Source organism: Panthera leo, chromosome A2 (genome assembly GCF_018350215.1).
Source record: "Panthera leo isolate Ple1 chromosome A2, P.leo_Ple1_pat1.1, whole genome shotgun sequence".
Taxonomy (NCBI): Eukaryota; Metazoa; Chordata; class Mammalia; order Carnivora; family Felidae; genus Panthera; species Panthera leo.
Window position 1 is genome coordinate 64,613,965 of NC_056680.1, and position 22,189 is coordinate 64,636,153.

The 22,189-nt window shown below is 52.3% G+C and overlaps 1 protein-coding gene across 8 annotated transcripts in view; it reads right to left on the reverse strand.

Moving 5' to 3' along the window:
- GRB10 (growth factor receptor bound protein 10) overlaps nt 1-22,189 on the reverse strand; it is a 191,161-nt gene that overhangs the window by 17,237 nt on the left and 151,735 nt on the right. For all 8 annotated transcript variants that reach the window (XM_042914000.1, XM_042913974.1, XM_042913990.1 and 5 more), the window contains 3 exons: nt 9,006-9,162; nt 1,759-1,874; nt 245-313 (listed from right to left, as the gene is read on the reverse strand). In XM_042914000.1, the coding sequence (XP_042769934.1) occupies nt 245-313; nt 1,759-1,874; nt 9,006-9,162 (342 nt within the window). The remainder of the gene's footprint in view (nt 1-244; nt 314-1,758; nt 1,875-9,005; nt 9,163-22,189) is intronic.

Genomic DNA, 22,189 nt, shown 5'->3' on the forward strand with positions numbered 1-22,189 from the left:
CCCACCACTTCTAATCCGGAGGGAGCTTATCCTGTCTACGAGCGCTTGTTTCGCTTTGAGGGAGCTTGGCGGTGCACATGCTTCCCAGGGCAACATTCACGCTAGTTGCTCTGAGCGCCAGCAGGAGCCACGGCGAGCGGGGGTGACGAGCGCAGCCCCGTCAAGGTCCTTAGAGCTGCTGCCGCCACAGCGCGAGGGGACCTCCACCCAGACCCGCTCCGGTGAGTCTCTCCTTGCCCAGTACCTGCAACAGCTGGTTGTGACCACCGTTGGGCTGCTGGCACCAAGTAACCATCTGTTCTGGGAAGAAATTCTAAGGAAACAGGAAAACAGTCGTGGTTAGCGGCAAAGTGGGGAGAAGCTTCCTCACAGGTGCGCTAGTTCTGCAAACGTTCCTGAGGGCACGCGGACGTCTGTCTGTAGTTAAAATGATGGTCCTTCGTTAAAAAAAAAAAAAAATTAAGAAAGGGGCGCCTGGGTGGCTCAGTTGGTTAAGTATCCCACTTCGGCTCAGGTCATGATCCCATGGTTCGTGGGTTCGAGCCCCTCCGTCGGGCTCTGTGCCGACAGCTCGGAGCCTGGAGCCCGCTTCAGATTCTGTGTGTCTCTCTCTCTGCCCCTCCCCCACTCATGCTGTCTCTCTCTCTCTCTCTCTCAAAAATAAATAAAACATTCCAAAAAATGAAATACCATAAAAAAATTTAAAAAATTTAAAACTAAAAAAATAAAAGTGAATAATGAAATTAAAATGAAATAAAAACAAAATGAAGTAAAATAAAATAAAATAGAATAAAATAATAAAAATAAAATAAAATAAAATAAAATAAAATAAAATAAAATAAAATAAAATAAAATAAAACAAAACAAAACAAAACAAAACACAGTCCTTATTTCTCCCTTATCCCGTGATGGAAGCACCTGCTTTGAAAGGTCGGACTGTTTCCTTAAATGGTGAGTTCGGGATTGTGGAGTATCCGTCATGTTCAACGTGGACTCCTGCCTCACAGCGCATACCGTGGCGAAGGGCCACCACACAGTGGAACTCAGTGCGCGTCATAAGACAGAGACCTCGGAACTCACAGAGGAACACGGCGACGCGACAAAGTCTCTTCTGGTGCATTATGCAGAATTAGTTACCAAATTTCTAACTTTCAAACAAAAAAAAGCATCTAAACCACCTGAGCCAGAAACGGACGGTGGGTCTTCTGCCCGCGTCACGGCTGCTCGGCCTGGTGACTCGGGACGGGAGCACATGCTGTGGCAGGCACGGGTCTCCCGGTGCTGATACCTCACGGGACTAGTGCCCCCTGCCCCACCCCCAATAAAAAGGAAAGAAAGATGGAGGAGACCAGCCCAGTATGCCTGGAAATGCATTCCTCCACAAACCACACGGCAGTGTTTGCTGTTTGCGGAGAGCATTGAGTTTTTATTATGCTACGTATTTCACCGATTGGCTCCAATCTAACCATGAACTTTTGCTCTAGCTGAAAAGCGGCGTCTCGTCTCTCCCGACCCAGGGAGGCTCACCCCCTTTCCCTCTGTTACCGTGGAGGAAGGCGCCAGTTCCCTCCAGCCAGTATGCAGGCATGTAGCTAGAGCACCAGAGATGAAGTGTAGGGTGTGGATTGCTCCGTGAAATAGCCACTCGGATTCCCAAACCCATCTGCTACCCCTGTAGCAGCGGCTGCTGTCAATCCCAAGCATCAGCCACAAGATTTCACGAGTCCCAGACCCCGGACCCGAAGAGAAGACACTCACCGTAGGATTTTTGAAAAACTCGTATTTTGCGTAATTCTTCCTAAATAAAAATTTGCTGTCACTTGCCAGGGTGCTCTCCACCTGGACCACCAGCTCGTGGTCTTCCAGGTATCTCTCTGCAGAGGAAAAACGTGAGACGAAACAGGCATAAGCTGGGAGCTGGCTTGACCACCAATTACGAAGTCTCATTACCGTCCTGTTCCCCTTCCCGCACTGTGAGCAAGGAAGTCCAGGACTAAATGAAGTTTAGATCTCTCTGTGGGGCACCTGGGGGGCTCAGTCGCTTACGCGTCCCACTTCGGCTCAGGTCATGATCTTGCAGTGTGGGAGTTTGAGCCCCGCATCGGGCTCGCTGCTGTCAGCACAGAGCCCGCTTCGGGTCCTCTGTCTCCCTCACTCTCTGCCCCTCCCCCGCTCGAGCTCTCCCTCTCTCTGAAAAATAAACAAACATTTAAAAAAATACTTAAATCTCTCTTTAATGCACTGCCAGGTGCACAAGAGGTCCTCAGGTAGATACAGCGTGAGGGGTCAAGTCAGTCCTTTTATATATTTCTTCTCAAATTGGCGTCAGCGAGAGTTGAGAGAGTCAATGAAGACCCTAGTGACAACGTTGCCCTTAAGTCAGGAAATTTCAACCCTTGTAAAGAACGTGGACTATAATAACTGGGAGAAAGAACACCCAGAGACCAGGAATGGCAGGAGGGACTGGAGGAGGGTGGGGTAGGGGAGGCACAAAGCAGAAGGATAGCAATGCTTTCAATGTCATGAAGCTCGGTGGGCAGATACGACGTCGGGTAAGAGCACGCAGGAGGGGACCTACCGCCATCAGACAGTCTGTCCAAACCCACTTCCCTTGAAGGCTGAAGCCCATGCTACTGAACCACATCCCGGAGCTGATCTCAGAGACGAGATTATATTATTAGGCTGGGGAGGAAAACACATCCTACACAGCGTGCGCCCAGGTGCGTAAGCACACGCGCACGCGCACACACACACGCACTTCAGACCGCCTGACGTTGCAGCGTTATCAACCTGGAAAGGTACTTCCCTCGTGGACACTGATTCCACGTGGCGCACAGAGAACCGCACGCGGCACCGTCCTGTCCCGATGGTGGTCACCCCGGCCCCCACGTGTCTCCTAAGACAGGAAACCAACCGTACGAAACTAATGGGACATGTAACAGAGCAAATCCACGGCAGCCTTGAGGCGTGAATCGATGCCACAATGGCAGAGCACGAGATGCTACTAAATGACACCAAAGGGGTACGCGGGTCCTCCAAAGCGCCCTCCTCCTTTCCCACGGTCCTGAGAAAAGTCTCCCCTTGCAGGAAGGATGAAGTCTGGAGTCAGAGCGTTTCTGAGTCAAATGTCGAAGAACCCGTCCGTGTACAGGTTCGAGCCCGTGGTAGCTGCCGGAGATGGGCCCACAGGGGCACACTCAGCCTCCACTATGACGTAACAACGCCCGGCTGGAGCGTGCAATCACAACCACTATGTGTACTTTAAAAAAAAAAGGGATTGGCTCAGATTGGCATCCACTTAAAACGGATTTTTCTGGTACAAAACAAATTAGTGACTTCTGTTTCGAAGTTTGGGCGGAAAAAACCATTTCTGTAGTGACAGGGACAAAAGAAACAACCACCCCAAATCGGCTGAAGACAGGTTTAGAGAATCGGAATGTTTTACCAGGTAAAATAAGGAAAGATAGAAAAGCGGGGCCGTGGCTATCTGAGGGAGGACAAGACCGATGCCGAGATCCAAAGCAAAAGCATTTTGTCTGCAGAGTCGTGAAGACGCCCGGGAGGAGCAGTGGGGAGGCAGCAGCTCTAAGGGGCACACGTGCACACACAGACACGTGGACACACACACGCACAGGCTCCTGTCCTCCCCGACAGCCTCTTTCTGCCTCCCCGCATCCCACCAGGGCAAGATCCCGGGAAAGCTGCACACAGACTGGGCTGCATCCTCGGTGGTGGGGCCCAGGGCAGCCGGGATGAGGGGAGAAGAGACCCCGTGTGCACTGAAGGGGACGTGCCTCTTTGGGTCACTCTGGTGCCACCAGCGGGGCTTGGGCACCCACAGGTGAAAACAAAGGTTTCCCTTCTCCAGCCTGCAGGGCAGGCGCCCAGAGCCCTGGGACCGCGGGGGCTAGGAAGACTGCGTGTGACCCCCTTCCCAGAGACCCAAGAGCCATCTGGCCTCCTCCGTCCGCCGCTGGATGTCCACATGCCGGTGTTCCCAGCTGTCAAAAAGCCACCACAACAACATCAGTTCAAACCCCTCTGCTACAGTTCTGACTTTCACCTTGATTCTAAAAACAGGTGTTTTCAAACCACGTCACGGGATTCTATTAATCACACTGCCATCTATAAACTTCATACAATCATAATGGCCTTAAATAAAATTGGAAAGCCAAGTTTCAACAGAGCGCCCCCACAGGATTTTTTTTTTTTTTTTTAATGTTTGTTTATTTTTGAGAGAGACAGAGAGTGAGTGGAAGAGGGGCAGAGAGAGAGGGAGACCCAGAATCGGAAGCAGGCTCCAGGCTCTGAGCCATCAGCACAGATCCCGACACGGGGCCCGAACCCATGAACCGTGAGAGATCATGACCTGAGCCGAAGTCGGAGGCTTAACCGACTGAGCCACCCAGGCGTCCCCACGTCAAAGGATTTTTTGTGCAAATGGAAGAGTCAGACATTCCTCAGAGGAGATTCAAGTCTTTTTCGAACAGCTGACACTAAATCCAGCATCCACACCACCCCCCTACTCCACATGAAAAGTATTTAGAGACCAGGCAACTCAAAAAGGCAGATCCTACTACAGAAGTAAGATGTGCCTTAAGATGTGCCATGGACACGTGACTCCTTAGCAGAAGCCTGAGCCTCCCGCCCTGGCTGGTGTCACCATCCTCCTCGCTGCCCCGCTTCTGTGCCCACAGCTGGCATAGCCCACCCACCCCAGACAGCAGAGTTGCCTGGGGCTCTGCAGGACTCGGGGGGTGCAAAGTCACTAGGGAGATAACACAGAAAACAGCCCCCGATGCTGGATATGCCCCATAAGACGCCTTCCTTCTACATACGGATTTCAGTGGGGAAAGTACATCATTGTGGTACCTTCGCGATGTAACCACAAGGAGACAGAGATGGGAAAGATGGGCCCTCGAAGGCCCTTCTGAGCACCAAGGGCTGAATATGCCTGTGGATTCTCCTTCGACACCTGTCCCCACATCCAGATGTCAGCGCCCTTGTTGTGGCTGATGCCTCCAAAGGGTGACTGCCACACCTTTCCTGCCTGGCCAGATACAAGCATGAAGCTGTCAACAACGCAAAGACAGAGCTTGTGCTTTTTCCTGGAGAGCTTTCACCTGACTCGCGCAACAACAGAAACCCCCAAATCCCTGAAATTCACAGAAGCGGTCTTCTCCTCCCTGTGCGTGTGTAAGGTCCAGGCTCTCCTGGTCGTATCTGTCCTGATGTCTGTGGTCACTCAGGGCCTGGGTGCGAGAGTCCCTCCCAGGGATGCGGTTTACCCGAAATCACATTCTTAATGCCACAGGGACGCCAAGCTGCCGTTTTGCATGCCCCAGTTCCAGTTTTATAAACTTCCTTTCAAAAATAGTTTGTGGCTCAGTTGGTTAAGCATCCGACTTCAGCTCGGGTCGTGATCTCACAGTTGGAGAGATCAAGCCCCGCATCGGTCTCTCTACTGTCAGCACGGAACCCGCTTCAGGTCGGCCATCTGCCCCCCTCTCTGCCCCTCCCCTGCTCTAATAAATAAACACATAAAAAAATGACTGAGAAATAGTTTACTCGATAATACAGCTGCAGGCTGGCTGTTAAATCTCCCTGCATCCGTTGCATGTGACATCTGGACACCTGCAGCTCACCAGCTCAGGGCAGACGGCCTGGCGGTGCCTTCCAGAACAACTGCCCGGCACTGGCCCCCTCTAGCTGGACTTGGCCGCTGTTGAGTGGCCTTGGTCAGGGACAGTGTTCGCAAGGCTGAGAGCTCTACACATAATACTGAAGCCACAACACGTCCAACAGGCAGGACTTGCGGGGGGGAAGCTAAGACATGAAGAGTTCACATGCAGGGAGGGGCTCGCTGGAGCTGGGAGTCCTGAGACACAGAACAGGCTTCCCCGAGATCACCCATCATGAAGGGCTCTGCCCCCCCACGGTGAGGGCTCCTCCCCAGGTTTTCAAACCGTTACCTTGAGTCCTAAGTGACTTCAGGAACAGACACCAGGGTGTAGGAAAGGCACTGACCTGGCTGTGGTATGAGCATGGCTCAGAACAGCGAAATCCAGCCAGATCCCTGCTGGGTACCAGCGTGCAGCCACTGCACCTGCTACTCCCACCCCCACCCCCGAGTATGATGCCCCTGCCAACACTGGATGGTTGGCCCTGGCTCAGGGGCCACCAAGGGCCGCAGCCACACACAGGCATTTAGAAAACCACTTTTTCTAGGGGCGCCTGGGAGGCTCAGTGGGTTAAGCAGCCAACTCTCGATTTCAGCTCAGGTCATGATCTCACGGTTCGTGAGTTCGAGACCTGCATCAGGCTCTGTGCGGACGGCCCGGAGCCTGCTTGGGATTCTCTCTCCCTTCCCCCAGTCATTCTCTCTCTCAATACATGATAAGAAAAAAAAAGAAAACCACGTTTTCTTTTTAAAAAAATTTTTTTAACATTTATTTATTTTTGAGAGACAGAGCATGAGCAGGGGAGGAGCAGAGAGAGAGGGAGACACAGAATCTGAAACAGGCTCCAGGCTCCGAGCTGTCACCACAGAGCTTGTTGGGGGGCTCGAACTCACGGACCACAAGACCATGACCTGAGCCAAAGTCGGACGCTTAGCCGACTGAGCCACCCAGGTGCCCCTACAAATCCTTTCAAATTACGAGCATTCAGACTTTGGAATGGGCTTTCAACAGTATTCATATTTGGGTCCGACTACACAGACGTGTTTTTAAAGTTAATTCCATGTGTGTGCGCGTGTGCATGTGGACATACACACTGCAGGGTTCCAAGTACTGTTTACTTTCCACGTTACTTGTGTGTCTATAGATGCTTCTGGCGGCCCTATCAGACCCCTGTGGGATCCTTGCATGGATGTCTCACACTGGAGCCTGATGACGGTGTCACCGGCTGCATCGTGTTACCAGTGAAGGCCCCTGGCGGGAGGAGGCTGCCAGAGATGACAGAGAAAGTTTCAGCTGGTGTCCAAAGTGCACTAAAGATCGGCAGAAACGGGAAAGAAATCAGAGAGCATCCTTATGAGATGCACATTGGTGGGGCTAAAACATAGTGATGTAAAACAACGCCAACTCAAATTTACTCAGCATCATCTAGGCTTGGATTGTACAGTGTCATTTCAAAGAACACTGTTCATTTACAGGAACATTCCAGACTTAGAAGGTTAAATTTGATTTATTAGAGGTGCCTGGGTGGCTCAGTCGGTTAAGCGCCCGACTCTTGATATCGGCTCAGGTCATGATCTCACGGTTTGTGGGTTTGAGCCCCACGCCAGGCTCCGCACTGACAGTGCAGAACCTGCTTGTGATTCTGTCTGCCCCGCGTTCTCTGCCCCTCCCCTGCTTGCGCTCTCTCTTTTTTTCTCTCTGTCTCTCTCAAAATAAACTTTAAAAAATAAAACAAGTACATTTGGCTTATTAATCTTCCAGAAAGAAAGTTTAGAGCCACGGGAAGAACTTGACGATCTGTGTCGTTTTTCTCTCCTTCAACACACGGAAGGCATACAGTTGCTGATTTAGACAAAAATTCTGGTCTGACATATGTGCCCATGATTTTTCAAGGACCGCCCTTTATCTAATAAGAGTTTAAATGGAAGTCCGAAAAGCTTCGTTACCTGCAACAGACCATCTGAGCAAGAAGTCCACCACACCCAAAACCTCAGTGAGCTCTGTACAGAGTATGTATTTCGAAATACTCCCGCGCTGTCTCCACACTACACGTGAGCGAGCCTGCCTGCACTTGGTGCAAACATTGCAAACCAGCTCAGAAATGCACTGTAACATTCCAACTTGGATCCGGCTACTTTGTGATGTGCAGAGTCCCCTGGATTCCCCTGGGTCTCCCGCGCCCACCTGTAGGCAGTCACCACCGCGGCCCCCCACTCCCGGGAGCTGGAGGAACTGCTCTCTGCACAGCAATGCCAGGAGCGTGCAGGGGGCAGGCTCCCCCAAGGCCCCCTCCCCCGCTGGCTGCACTTCCCAGACCACAGGTGTGCAGCTAAAGCACAGAGAGACCCGTTTTGCTGTGTCTGAGCCCCTGGGAGAGGCTGCTTCCACCATCCCAGAGTAAGGTTCTGAAAGCATCAGGTGGGGGAGGGCTGCAAGGCAGGATGGTGGAATGTCTGGAGAAACAGATAGGCAGTGGTTGGTAAGGGCAGCACACAGACAGCTCGCCAGACCGGCAGGGGCGCAGTGGGGCAGGGGACGGCATGCAGATGGCTCAATGGACTGGCAGGGGTGCTGGGGGGGCAGGGGACCACACGCAGACAGCTCGCCATACCGGCAGGGGTGCAGTGGGACAAGGGGCGGCACCCAGACAGCTCGCCATACCGGCAGGGGACGGCAGTGTGGCAGGGGACGGCACACAGACGGCTTGCAGTGGGACAAAGGACAGCACACCAACGACTTGCTGGACCAGCAGGGGTGCAGTGGGGCAGGGGACCGCACACAGACAGCTCGCTATACTGGCAGGGGTGCAGTGGGACAAGGGACGGCACACAGACGGCTCACCAGACCGGCAGGGGTGCAGTGGGGCAGAGACCGCACACAGACGGCTCGCCATACTGGCAGGGGTGCAGTGGGACAAGGGACGGCACACAGACGGCTCACCAGACTGGCAGGGGTGCAGTGGGGCAGAGACGGCATATAGACAGCTCGCCATACTGGCAGGGGTGCAGCGGGACAAGGGACGGCACACAGACGGCTCACCATACTGGCAGGGGTGCAGTGGGACAAGGAACGGCACATGCAGATGGCTCACCGGACCAGCAGGGGTGCAGTGGGGCAGAGACCACACACAGAGGGCTCGCCATACAGGCAGGGGTGCAGTGGGACAAGGGACGGCACACAGACGGCTCGCCGGACCGGCAGGGGCGCTGGGGGGACAGGAGATGGCAGACAGACAGCTCGCCGGACTGGCAGGGGCGCTGGGGGTGGGGGGGACACAGCTGGCTTCGTCTGACCGCACGGCGGGCACTCCAGGGTGCTCCCTACCTAGTCCCAGATGCGGGTGGTGCTCCACTAGTGTCCAGCTGTTGTCGTCCACACAGTGACTTCTGTAAACCAGCAGCTGGCACAGGTCTCTGGCCGTCATGTCTGCCAGAATCTCCACCACTTTGCTTGTCCCATCTTCGCTAAAGATTTTAACATCCTGCAACAGACAAAGGGGACGCTTACAGAGGAACAGCTCGGCTTTTCAAGGAGGAAAACCTGGACCAAAGTAAAACAGGAAAGGTAAGAACAGCAGTGTTCCAACACATGTATAACTGTCCTTCGGAGCAGCGGGTAGCCACCCGCGACAGTGTGCCTGGAGGGCCACCTGTCAAATGCGCCCCCTGCCAACCTGGGAGGGGCAGGGCACGTGTTCGCCCCTCCCCCCAACTTTGCAGGGGCAGGGCACGTGTTCACAACAGCCCCAACTAGGAGGGGCAGGGCATGTAAGGTCACAGCAGGAAATTCTTAAAATGCCAGGACACCTCACAGGAGACCGAGCAGGCGGCCAAGCCTTGAGTGTTTCTCAAGCACTGGTGTTAGGGAGCATCAGCACTCATTTCAAATACTGCTGATGGTCTCAGGGTGAGACATTCCATGGGTGACCAACTGCAAATATAAACGCAGCATTCCAAAGCCTAACTTTTGATGACGCCACCTGCTGTCCACCCGCAGCGTCTGGGGCACAGCGGCCAACCCCCGGTCACACGTCGCCTAAGTCATATTCCTAAGGCTCAGGAAGCGTTGACAGAAATTAACGTGAAAATGTTGCAATTCAAAATCCGAAACAGAAGGGCACACAGTCGGAACCCAGTCAGAAAATTCTTTGTCCCCTTCCCCCTACAAAACTGCCAGCCAGGCAGGTACTGTTCGAAGCCGCTACAAATGAATAGCTCCATGGCAAAGGGACAGTCCGGCGGAAATGCCCAGGGTCGTAAATATCCTCTGCCCCAGCTGCAGACCGGCAGGGATAGGGATCCAACCTCTGGGGAAACAGGTGATGCTTCAAAACAAAATCTTACCTCAACGGCATGAAAAAAGCAGTCGGAGGAACAAGATGGCATTTTAAATTGAGATTGTGTCCTGAAAGGGAGTTTGTCCCGGGCTGGCTGGGCCCTTCCAGGGCTGTCCCACCGATGGCTGGCCATGCAGGGGAGCTGGGGGACTGTCTCTGGGCGGGAGGGCGGGCTCCTGCCAAGCTGCCTCCAGCTCAGTCCTCCAGGTAGTGAATCAAGCCACGCTGGGCACACCAATCAGGTCCCTGTCTGAGCCTGATGCAATCAATCGCCCCCCAACGGGCTCCCCACTTTAGTGCCGGTGAGGAGGACGCAGGACGTTCAGGCCAGTGAGCCAGAGAGAGCCCTGCTCCTGTTTTCCCATGACAGTGAGACAATATGCAGGACGCCCAGAGCCGGAGCGCGCGTGTTCCCTGAATCCCGGCCTGTCTGCCAAGTCTCAGAAATGTGAGTCCCGCCAACTCTGAGGCCCTTGCAACTTTGGAGCAGGAGCCTGCCCCTCCCCTACCCCCACCGTGGTCTCTGAATGTCAGCTGGTCCTGACAAAGTGGCTGCCACTCTCTTGCTCCTTCTCTGTCCTTTTTCCCAAGTGCAAATTCTGTCTGGCAGGACAGGACGCGTGCGTGGGGTCAAGTCCCTGTTACAAGGGGGTAAACGCAGGAGCCAGAACAGGGATTGCAAGGTCTCAAGAGGGCTGTCCCCAGCCCTCCAGAAGCTCACTCACCAGGAGGGGAGGCTGGGTCAGCCGGGAGGCGGGGCTCCCTGGGGACACCACCTTGCTTGCCACCTCTGGGCCACCCCAGAGAAATCCCCAGTGGGGAGCCAATCGGGACTGAGGGACAAGCTAGCAAGGCACACGAAGGAAATCTACTCATCTCCTTTCTGAGGTTCACATTTCACTCAACAGAAGTTACACTTCCATGGAACAAATGAAATATGCAAATACAGCTGACACGACCGGAGCCCATAAAAACAACTTTTAATTTAAACAAAGAAAACATGGCTTTGTCTATAGGTCAAATTAAAAAAAAAAAACAAAACACATTAACATAAACAATTTAGAAAATACAAATGGATCCATTCAATCCCCTATAAATATGCTAATTGCACTGCCCCTAAGTCCTCTGGACAAGCTCTGCAACAGCCACAACCAGCTGGGGCATAAACCTCTTTCCTCAGTGCCAGAGTTTCTCTGCAATTACTATCAACATCAGCTTCTCTAGAAAATCCCAATTATGTTCAAGTCTGTTTATCAATTTTCCTGGCCGAAAACAGGGATGGTCTTAGTTTTTAATTTTTCCAGCCCAAATGCATTTTTCTTTTCTTTTTTTAAATGTTTATTTATTTTTGAGGTGGGGGAGGGGCAGAGAGAGAGGGAGACACAGAATCTGAAGCAGGCGCCAGGCTCTGAGCTGTCAGCACAGAGCCCGACGCGGGGCTCGAACTCATGAACTGTGAGCCAAAGTCGGAGGCTTAACCACCTGAGCCTCCAGGAGCCCCCCGAATGTATTTTTCTTTAAACTCATTCGTCTTCTCTCTACTGCTCCATGGCCAACCTCCCCCTTACCCCCTTCCTCGGAGATTGATATATAGACTCAGTGTTAAAAGCTAAGATGTGCTTTGTCGCATGGCCAACTCCACGACTTTCAGAATCCCAGAGGTGGTCTGCTGGCAGGCCTGGGACAGGTAGGCCTGCGGCAGGGACAAAGAGACAGTGGTCCAGTGACAGGATCTCGAATCCCAGGTTGCCCATTCCACCCTGACAGGGCACGCCCCAGCCACCTCTCAAACACACCAGAGCCCGGGGACCACAGACAGAATGAACCCCCGAGACCGAAAGTGCAAGAATGCCACTGGAGGTCCCAGCAACCTCCCACTGGGCACATGTTTGGAGCTGGGGGTGAGAGCACTTTCGGCGAATACCAAGGCACAAAGAAAAGCGTGCAACAGCCAGCCGCCTAACACCATGGCTTCTAAAGCCAGCAGCTGAAGGGGCCTCTTGCGCCGCGGCAAACACTCTCCAGTCACCACCTGGGCCGTGCTGGGGCTGCTTCTAGAAGCAAATAAGCCCTCAGTGCACAGGCCTGGGTCAAGGGCTCCGGGGAGCAGGCTGAGGTTCCCGAGATGGGTTCGAGCATCTCACACGGGGCGGGATACAGAAGTTTCTCGGGTTTCCCGGGCACAGCCTGTCCAGGTGGGCAATGCCAGGATGGGGGTGAACTTGGAGCACAGCCCCACCGTGGCCGCCTGGTTCAGCCACTTCCTGGCTCTGTGACCTCAGACAGGGCATTCACTAGCTGAGACTCACATTCCTCTCTGTGCCATGGCCACTGCTCGGAGAGTCAATCACAAGTGACAAGCACAGTGCTCAATAAAGGATGTGAAAGCATCATTTACAACCTCCCTTGGCAAAGGGGGGTCGGGGTGCTCTGGAACCACCAGGCTGCAATCCGGCTTCATTGCTAACTAGCTGTGGAACTAACGAGCTGTGCACAGTGACCGCCCCCCCACCCGGCCTCAGTCTCCTCATCTGTGAAATGGGGATTCTCAAGTATCACTGACTTCACAGTGGACGCCTGGCTCAGGCTGACAAGAGCCCCCCTTCCTGGGAAAGGTCTCAGCCCCCTGCACCTGCCCCCCGCCCCGGGGGGGGGGGGGCTGCTGACGCTGAAAACAGAGTCGCGATTGAGGCAGGCTCCGTCTAAAGGCTGCAGACACCTGGGCCCTGACCCCGGCTTGTGAATCTGGCTGGAAAAGGAAACTTCATGACCAGGTAAACTGCAGGAAAAGCCAACCCCTGAATCCTCAATGTTCTCGTCTCCGCTGCAAAAGAGACTAGGTAGCTCATTGCTTTTAAAAATAAAACACTAACACGAAAGAGGGCATAATGACGTCACCAGCATGAGGCATCTTCTTTGCAGAGATAGTGGGGGCAGGAAAGCTTTGTCAGGCCACACAGCCTCTGACTCCTAGACGCTGCAGCCGGGGATCAAAGCCCCAAAGTGGTGATAGAACATTCTGGTGTTCCCGGAGCCCTGCTGTCGCCTTCTATATGTTCCCTGCACAGAGCGAGAAGCAAACTAAAAGGAAGGAGTCTGAGCGCATGACGACATCTCCGTGGCCCGCATCTGCACCCTAGGGAACCTGGCTTCTGGCCCCGGGGACCCAGCAGGTAGGCTGTGGGGGTCACCTCCCTGCTGTCAATCTCGCTCCCACGTCACGCACGGGGTGCACCTTCTGGCTGACTTGCAGGCTCAGAGTCTCCTACTGAGTTCACAAGACCTCTTCGCTTTGGCCCAGACCACCTGGGGAAAATAGAAACTGGGGTACTTTCCGCTTTCTGCCCCCAGAACTGGCCACAGTGTGCGATGTCCCTGGAAGGTCACCCTCTTCGGGATGCATGGGCTGAGCAGAGCAGGGGTAGGGGGATGAGGGGCAAACTCTGGTACAGAAACCAAGAGACTAGAGAGAAAAGGGCTCTGAGCCAGGAGCTCAGGCCAGCTTTGCCTTCCATCAACTGACTTCTCAGCTCAAAGCCCTTCCGGGTCCAGTTTCAATGCATTTTTCAAAACGAGGACGTAAGCTGCGGTTTTCGGAAACTCCTGAAGTGTCTTGTAAATACTGGGAGGTAAACACTCATGAAGAGTCAAGTTGATGATCAGTAATGCAGAACGGCTTCCCTGCATCAAGTGAGCGGAAGCTGCTGGAGTCAGGATCTGAACCCGGGACACCTGCTCTGTTTGCTTTTGCTTGTCTGCCCACAAGATGCTTCCCAGCGCAGGAGACCTCCCTGTCGGGAGGGATCCGTGGCTCCCGAGGCGCTACGTGAAAAGGCTTTTGATTCTGGTGTGCCCGAAGCCCCCAAACTGGGCAGTGGTAGTGACTTTGGGGGAAATTAAATGTAGTTCAGACGCGGGCAGAACCAGGGTTAGGCTGGACGAATTTTAGTGAAAACTAATGTAAATCTAACGATTTTTTCCTGTTCTGTTCTAAATTAATGGCGCTACTTTGAGATATATAAGGTATGATAACGGAAGTGGCTCTATGTAATTATATGACTCTATTCATGGTAATAATCATCCTGTTGAATTACATGGAGTCAAACTTACTTTTAAAGAAATTTTCCCTGGGGCACCGGGGAGGCTCAGTCAGTTAAGCATCCAACTCTTGGTTTCACCTCACGGTTCCTGAGTTCAAGCCCCACATCGGGCTCTGCACTGACAGTGTGGAGCATGCTTGGGATTCTCTCCCTCTCTCTCTGCCCTCCCCTGCTCTCTCTCTCTCTCTCGCAAAATAAACAAACTTTTAAAAAAAGGAGAAAGAATTTGCCTTATAGCCTGCTGACTTCAAAGTTTCAATGAAAATATATTGAGTCCTTACCAATCCTTTCTAAAGGAGCTAAAATTCTAAAAATAACTCACAACATAGTTCTTGAAAGTCAACCACAGATTTCAGAGCCTCCCAGTGCCCCTTTCCCCCCCTCACTGGATGGCTGTCACCAGCTTAGGAAGCTGGTGACGAGATTCAAAGCACAGACGGCCTACCCACAGCCTTTAATGCCTGTTTCATACGAGACAGATCCATTTGGAAAAATCAATTTTGACTTGCCCATCTGTATTTTTTTTTTCTAGAATGGTTAGGTATAGCCTACTACTTTGACAAAGACAGTTTTATAAACTGGTATCATTTTACCCAACATCGAAATAAAAGCTATTCTAAAAAAGAGTGGGGGCGCCCAGGTGGCTCAGTCGGTGGAGTGTCTGACTCCTGGTTTCGGCTCAGATCGTGATCTCAAGGTTCGTGAGTCTGAGCCCTGCGCTGGGCTCTGTGCTGACAGCCCAGAGCCTGCTTGGGATTCTGTCTCCCTCTCTCTCTCTGCCCCTCCCCAGCTTGCTCTCTTCCTCTCTGTCTCAAAAAATAAATAAATAAGCATAAAAACAACAACAGCTGAATCTTCCTTCAGTGGACTGAAGACAGCGAAGGAGATCCCAGCTGTTTGGAGCCGAGCAAAGATGCCATGTGGTCTCTGGGCCTCAGTGTCCCCGCACGCATGGAACAGGGTGGTGGCACCACCTAGTGCGCCAGGCTATACATAAGGGCTCCCACCGGGTCCCTGCCAATCAGGAGGCCCTGTTGCTGTTGCCATGGGAACGTCTGCCCACCTCTCCTCCCCCCCCCCAGGGGCTCATGGGCCACAGCCACGGCTCTTTCATCAGTCTTGGTTCTGCCCTGCCCACTTGCTCCTCCGCTGGCCGAGGGAGCCATGGGGAAGAGAAGATTTCCGCCCCACCGGCCCTTCTTCCCGGTCAGGAAACGTCCAGCTGTGACCTCCACTCTGCAGCAATGGATTTGCTGGTGACTCTTCAGACCTTCCGTCAGCCCCACGGCAGCCCTCCTTGTCTGCAAGGCTCCCCTCTGGTTTCCAGGACCAGGAATCATGGGTGTAGATGGAATGCAAGTCCCTGCAGCCATGACTGGTGCCCTGGCCGCCTGTCCCCACTGCAGCGCGGAGCTGCGGGGACACAGCCGTGAGGGGCGGTTCAGTTACAACTTGAAGGGAAGAGGAGTGGAGTCCTCTCTGTCCTGCATGCAAAGATGATGCCGGTGGCTCCCGGGATGTGTGAAGCGGGGAGGGGCAGGGCCACGTAACGTGACACATACACACACGCACGGACAAACACAGACATGTTAGTTTTTTTTTTATTATAAAAATAAGTTTTCAGGGAGCCTGGGTGGCTCAGTCGGTTAAACGTCCAACTTACACTCGAGTCATGGTCTCACAGTTCATGAGTTCAAGCCCCGTGTCGGGCTCTGTGCTGACAACTCGGAGCCTGGAGCCTGCTTCGGGTTCTGTGTCTGTCTGTCTCCCTCTGCCCCTTCCCTGCTCACTCCCTCGTGCTCTATCTCAAAAATAAATGAATATTAAAAAATGGTTTTTAATTAAAAAATAAGTTTTCATTGTAATGCTTGAAAATACACTTAAGGGGCAAAGGAAAAAAACTTACAACCCGTGACAGTTCCCAGATCCATTACAATTCTAGAGTATGCCCTTCTGGTATTCGTTTGCACGCGTACTTATAAATAGACACACTGACACATTTAGGATCACAGGACGTAGAGTTTTGCAATCGGGCTTGTGTGGCTTCAGATTACATCATAAGTATCTCCCAGGCACGACGCTTCTTTGATGTTTTAATGCCTGCGAGGTGTTTGCCCATGTGGCCGTAAGGAACGCAGTGCTGTCCTGACGGCTGTCCACATGGATGGTTTCGAGGCTTGGCACATCTTTCTATGTGGTCTTAGTGTGTGCGCTTATTTTCTCAGGATAAATTGCTAGACGTCAGTCTTTATTAAAATACATCTCGGGGCGCCTGGGTGGCTCAGTCGGTTGGGCGGCTGACTTCGGCTCAGGTCATGATCTCGCGGTCCGTGAGTTCAGGCCCCGTGTTGGGCTCTGTGCTGACAGCTCAGAGCCTGGAGCCTGTTTCAGATTCTGTGTCTCCCTCTCTCTGACCCTCCCCCGTTCATGCTCTGTCTCTGTCTCAAAAATAAATAAACGTAAAAAAAATTTTAAAAAAATACATCTCTAATAACGGAAACACTTCCAACAGGGAGAGGACGGACCGCGTGTTTGGTAGAATACTAGTCCCTAAAACTGAATTTGCCAGGGAACAGAACGGGACGATGTGCAAATCCGCTTAGCTGCCCCACTTAAGAAACAGTTATCAGTGGGGCGCCTGGGTGGCTCAGTCTGTTAAGCATCTGACTCTGGCTCAGGTCATGATCTCATGGTTCGTGGGTTCAAGCCCCACATTGGGGCTCTGTGCTAACAGTGGAGAGCTTGCTTCAGACCCTCTGTCCTTCTCTCTCTGCCCCTCCCTCCCCCCCCCCCCAAAATAAACAAACACTAAAAAACAAAAAACAGTTATTTGTTATCAAGCACATTGTGCAGACTCCGCTCCCGGGATATCCGCATTTGCCCCATTGCCCACTCTTCACTCCCCAAGCTGTCTGGAAACATCAGTTAGGTACAGACTTTCTGGCTCCCCAGTGAGAACATGAACTTTAGAACCTGCCTGTCCTGGAGTCAGACCCTCTCCCCTCCTTACTGCATGACCCACCCTATCCTGACCATAAACACCCTCACTGCCAAAGCAGGGGGACGGTTGGACCGTCGCACAGGCTTATGCCGAGTGGCCCGCAGGATGATGCATAAAACTCCCCGGCGTGGCATACAACCCTCAGTAAGCCGCCTGGCTTGTCTTCTCCTTCCGGGGGCCACTGCATGCCTAAAAGATCACCCTTCGTGTGAGCCCAGGATCAAGGCCTCTGCAGTGCCGACCCGGAAAGCGTAGGCCCGGAACTTCTGCTCCAAAAACTCGCTCACGTGGTAGCTGAAATTAGTAATTAGGAATTTGTTTTGCAAAGAACCTGAAGCCCACGGGGAGGAAGGCAGGTGCCTAACAAGGGACCCCCTGCACCCAGCCGGGTCCACCTGCCATGGGGGGGTGGGGCTGGGGGTGACCTGTCCCAGGCTCTGCTGGGGCTGCGGCAGCGTGAATGTCAAGCCGGAGCCTGCAGTGTAGCCGGGGCTGGGACCCTCCGTCCAGAGCTGAGCCAGGGTGGGAGCACACAGACGGCACCGTCTTTCAGGGACACCGGGACCGTGGTGTGAATGCACTTCTGATCCGATCTGGACTATTTTTAAGGGTATTAAGGACTTAGGATTGATTACAGTTCTGGTAAAAAACAAACAAACAAACAAAACCCAAATAAACAAAAAAACACACTCATCTTTTACAGACCCAGAAGTATTATAGGATATTTACAAATAAGTGATATTTTTACGTGAGATTCTTGTCCCAAACAATAGTCAGGGGCAGTCAACGGGGCGTGGCTGGAGTCAGACAGGTCGTGGGGGCTGGTGAGGGGCTCAGGGGGTTCATCTCACTATTCTGTCTACTCCTGCTTATGTTCTAAATCCTTCACAGCCAAAAGGCGCCGGGGGCGCTCAGTCGGTTAAGCGTCCAACTCGATTTCAGCTCAGGTCATGATCTCACGGTTCATGAGTTCGACCCCGCATCGGGCTCTGTGTGCTGACCTCGGGGAGCCTGCTTAGGTGCTCTCTCTGCCCCTCCTTCACTCATATGTGCTCACTCTCTCTCTTTAAATAAATACATAAATAAACTTTAAAAGAATAGAATTTGTTTAAAATAATAGTAATAAAAGAATAAATTCTTCATAGACAAAAAAAAGCCTCAACATCCCTTTACCCTTGTGTTGCTAGAGGAAATAAAGCACATTATAAGGCTTTTCCTGCCTAATGTATTGTAAGAATTGACTCTCCAACTGACCATGAAATTCACTAAAGGAAGTGTTACTCCTTGGCTTCCTCAGTGGTTCCCAGTGGGGACTGGGAGGTGTAGATTTTGCACCCCCCCAGGGAACTTCTGGCAGTGTCTGAGACGCTTCGGTTGTCACAACAGGTGTGTGTGTGTGTGTATGTGCAGGTGGGCATCTGGTCGGTAGAGCCCAGAGATGCCGCTAAGCATCCCGCAAGGCCCAGGACAGGCTCTCACAACGAAGGACTGTCCAGTCCCAAATATCCATATGATTGCAGACAGAGGACGTCTTATCCTAGGAAGCAAGGAAGTACTCTGATGGGCACACGTCCAAGGAAATAGGAACCAGCCCCCATGGGGCAATGTGAGTCTGAATGAACACCCGTAATAATGACGGTGAGCCGTGGACTAAAATAATACCGCGTCCCTACTGACACACACACACGTATGTAAGACAAGAGGAAGCACACCATCCCTAACAGCAGAACGCCAACTAATAAATGCAGAATGATGGAAAAACCGGACAAGAATCATCAACACACAACAGAACCAGTCAAGGGAAGACGGATGGAGAAAAGCAAATTAACGCGGTCTCACAATAATTTCCTTTGAAGATTACTTCCTAATTACAGAGAACGGTAACTGTGCGATGGAGAAACGTCGCAGGCGCTATCTTTGCCGAGCGATAGGGATCGACCCCAGTGTCAACTGGACAAACCAACATTGTGAGCTTCACACAACCTTATGGGGTTCCATGGAAGCTCCCCACAAGCCACGGGGGTCCTTCAAGAACTGTCGAGGACACAGAAGACATGCAAGGCAAGGCGTTAAGGTGCGTTCCGGGTGAAATGATAGAGACACAAGCGATCGCAAAGGGTGGTTCCAGACTGGACGTGAACATTCTAAAGCCAAGCGGGAAACGTGAATAGGTCTGCAGATTGGACATGCGCTCCTCGTCGATGTTAAACACGCTGGGCTAAGCTCCCTGTTCCTTGGAAAGAGACACTGAGGTCTAAAGACAGGGCTTGATGTCTACAAATTAGACTCAAATGGTTCAGAGAAGAGAATAAGTTATGTGGGTGTCCAAGTACATACACAGCTAACCCTTGAACAACACGGGTTTGAACTGCATGATTCCACTTACACGTGAATTTCTTTTGTATAAAGACAGCACAATACTGCGTATGCATTTCTCTTCCTTATGGCTTTCCCAATCACGTCTTCTTTCCTCTAGCTTAGTTGAGTGTGAGAATACAGTATATAATACATGTTCATGATAGGTTCATGTTGTCAGTAAGGCTCTGTACAAGGTTAAGTCTGGGGGAGCCAAAAGTTATACTCGGATTTTCGACTGCACGGGCGGTCAGCACCCCTAACCTGATCTGACCTGCACATGTATATGTGATATAAGTAACGTATATGTTTTTATATACGCTATGTATACGGGCAGTGAAAACAATTTAATACGTGGCAAAACGTGAACAATTAGGGAATCGGGGAACAGGATCTATGAGAGTTCTTTGTATTGTGACGTACAACTTCTCTAGAGGTTTGAAATCATTTCAAAATAAAATTTAACAATAACTATGGTGTGAAAATAATGAAGGGTGACCTCCTTTTCCCCATAGCTCCCCCAGCGTCTTATCACATGGTCAACTGTCACCGAGAGAACGCAAAGTTATAAAGATGACAGAGAGCCCTTGTTTGGAGCATCTCTGTTCCTTTTCCACTCAGCCTCTGTCTCGAGGGCTATTTAAGATCCAAAACAGGCAGGCAGTGGGTGGTTCAATCACAGCCAGGGCTGAGCACAATATCCCAAGCACGAAGGGGGCGCTCCGTCACGTCAGCCGGTGGGGACGGGCCCCAGACAGGTGTGTTTCTGCACCTGCCCAGGGAGGTCCACGTAGCAGACCACCACAGGGCCGTGTCCACGCCTGTGCCCTTTACTGGGTGGCTACACGATGCTGAGCTTGGGCATGCAGACAGGGAAGTGACTTGGCCCCTCTGTACCTATCACCTTATCCCTCTTGTATCCGCGGGTCAGAGTCACCCATCAAAAGTGGCCTCCTGGGGCCCCTTGGGGGCACTCAGTCAGTTAAGTGTCTGACTCTCGACTTCAGCTCAGGTCATGATCTCACAGTTCATGAGATCCAGCCCCACGTCGGGCTCTGTGCTGATGGCACAGAGCCTGCTTGGGATTCTCTCTCCCTCTCGCTCTGCCCCTCCCCTGCTAATGCTCTCTCTCTAACAATAAACATTAAAAAAAGAAAAAGAAAAAGAAAACAGAGACTTTTGAGAAGCCTGGAAGGAGTCCTCAATGGCTATGAGATCATAAAGAACGGCAGCCTTCAGGCCCCCTTCTGGGTCCCAACAACCCAGCAGGCCGGAGCCACCATCCAAATGTCACAGATGGCGTTGCTGCTGAGGGCTACATTTTCAGTCAATTACAACAGCAAAACTCGCCAGCTGAGGACAGCAGACAGATTTCCGGCCTGCTGTACAGTTACGTCCGCCGGGCAAAGCTATGCCTGCTAGTTTTTGCTCACCTTGGACCACGGACCTGCAGGAAAGAAACACAAGCCAGAACGCTGGGCTCAGCCCGCCCACTCCTCTAAACCCAGGAAAACAAAAGGTTCTACAGAACACTGGCTCAGAAGGTCCAACACCAAAGAGAGTAAGCACCCCCACAGTGACCGTGCACACCTTACCCCCGCCCTGCGGTCAAGGTCTCGACTCAGGTTTCTAGGGCGGATGGAAAAGCAAATGTCCCACAGCAAATCTCCCTAGGTGCTGTCCCTTTGCCCCCAGACATCTTCTAGAGTTTCCTGAAGCCCCAGAAACAGCCAATCAAAATGGTGGATTCCCTGGGAGGCTGCCTTCTTCACTGGGGACGGTGACCTGGCGTTGCTACTCAAGGGCCGGTGGCATGAGACACCCATTTACTCAGCACATGAATCAGGAAAGCAGCCCGGCCCTGGCACCTGAGTATTTTATTATAAGGGACAGGCAGCCCTCGGCCAATGGTTATAAAAATGAATTTTGTACGCACACACGTGCAGTCGTAAACACATCGATCTTTTGATGCGGCAACTACGCTGCTGGGAATCCACTATTTCCCTGCCCCTGTCTATCAGCTTTCAATCCTGTCATCTATCCGCCTATGTGTCATCTATCCACCCATTAAGTGACCAAGGATCTATGTACAAGAATGTTCATTTCAGCCATTTATAATAAGAACGATCAAAAGGGGTTTGCTTAAAAAACTTACGGTACAAAATGTGTTGTAAGAGCACCGTGAGGCTGTGAGGGAAGGTGTGACCGTGTGCGTGGGGCCCGAGAGGAGCATACCGCCCAGCTGTGCGATCAAACTTATGATGAAAAATGTAGCCTCTACTACGTAATCTACGATTTTAAGAAATACTTTTAGGGCCTGGCCTAAACCAGCTGAAACCTCTCCAGATGTTTCAGGTTCACCTGCACGGGGCCAGGACAGGGTTCTGTCACGGCCGCTCTTTCAGCAGATACTCCTGGAGCGCCTTCTCCTGGCCAGACACCTTGGTGGTGGGGACACGGTGCCGAGGATAAAATCCCAGCCTCACGGCCCTTCACCCAAGTGGGGAGACAGATGACAAACCAGAAGCAACACCCGGGGTGTTACATGCTGGTAGGAGAGCGAGAGAGCTCAGTGGGGAAGACCAAGACAGGGGCCGCGATCCGGAGGGCGCGGTGCAGGGAAGGGAAGAGCGTCTCTCAGCAGCGGGCAGGCTCTGCTCACAGATGCACCTGTTGATGGGGTGTGAGTGACGTCACTTCTTAGGAAAAGTGCGCT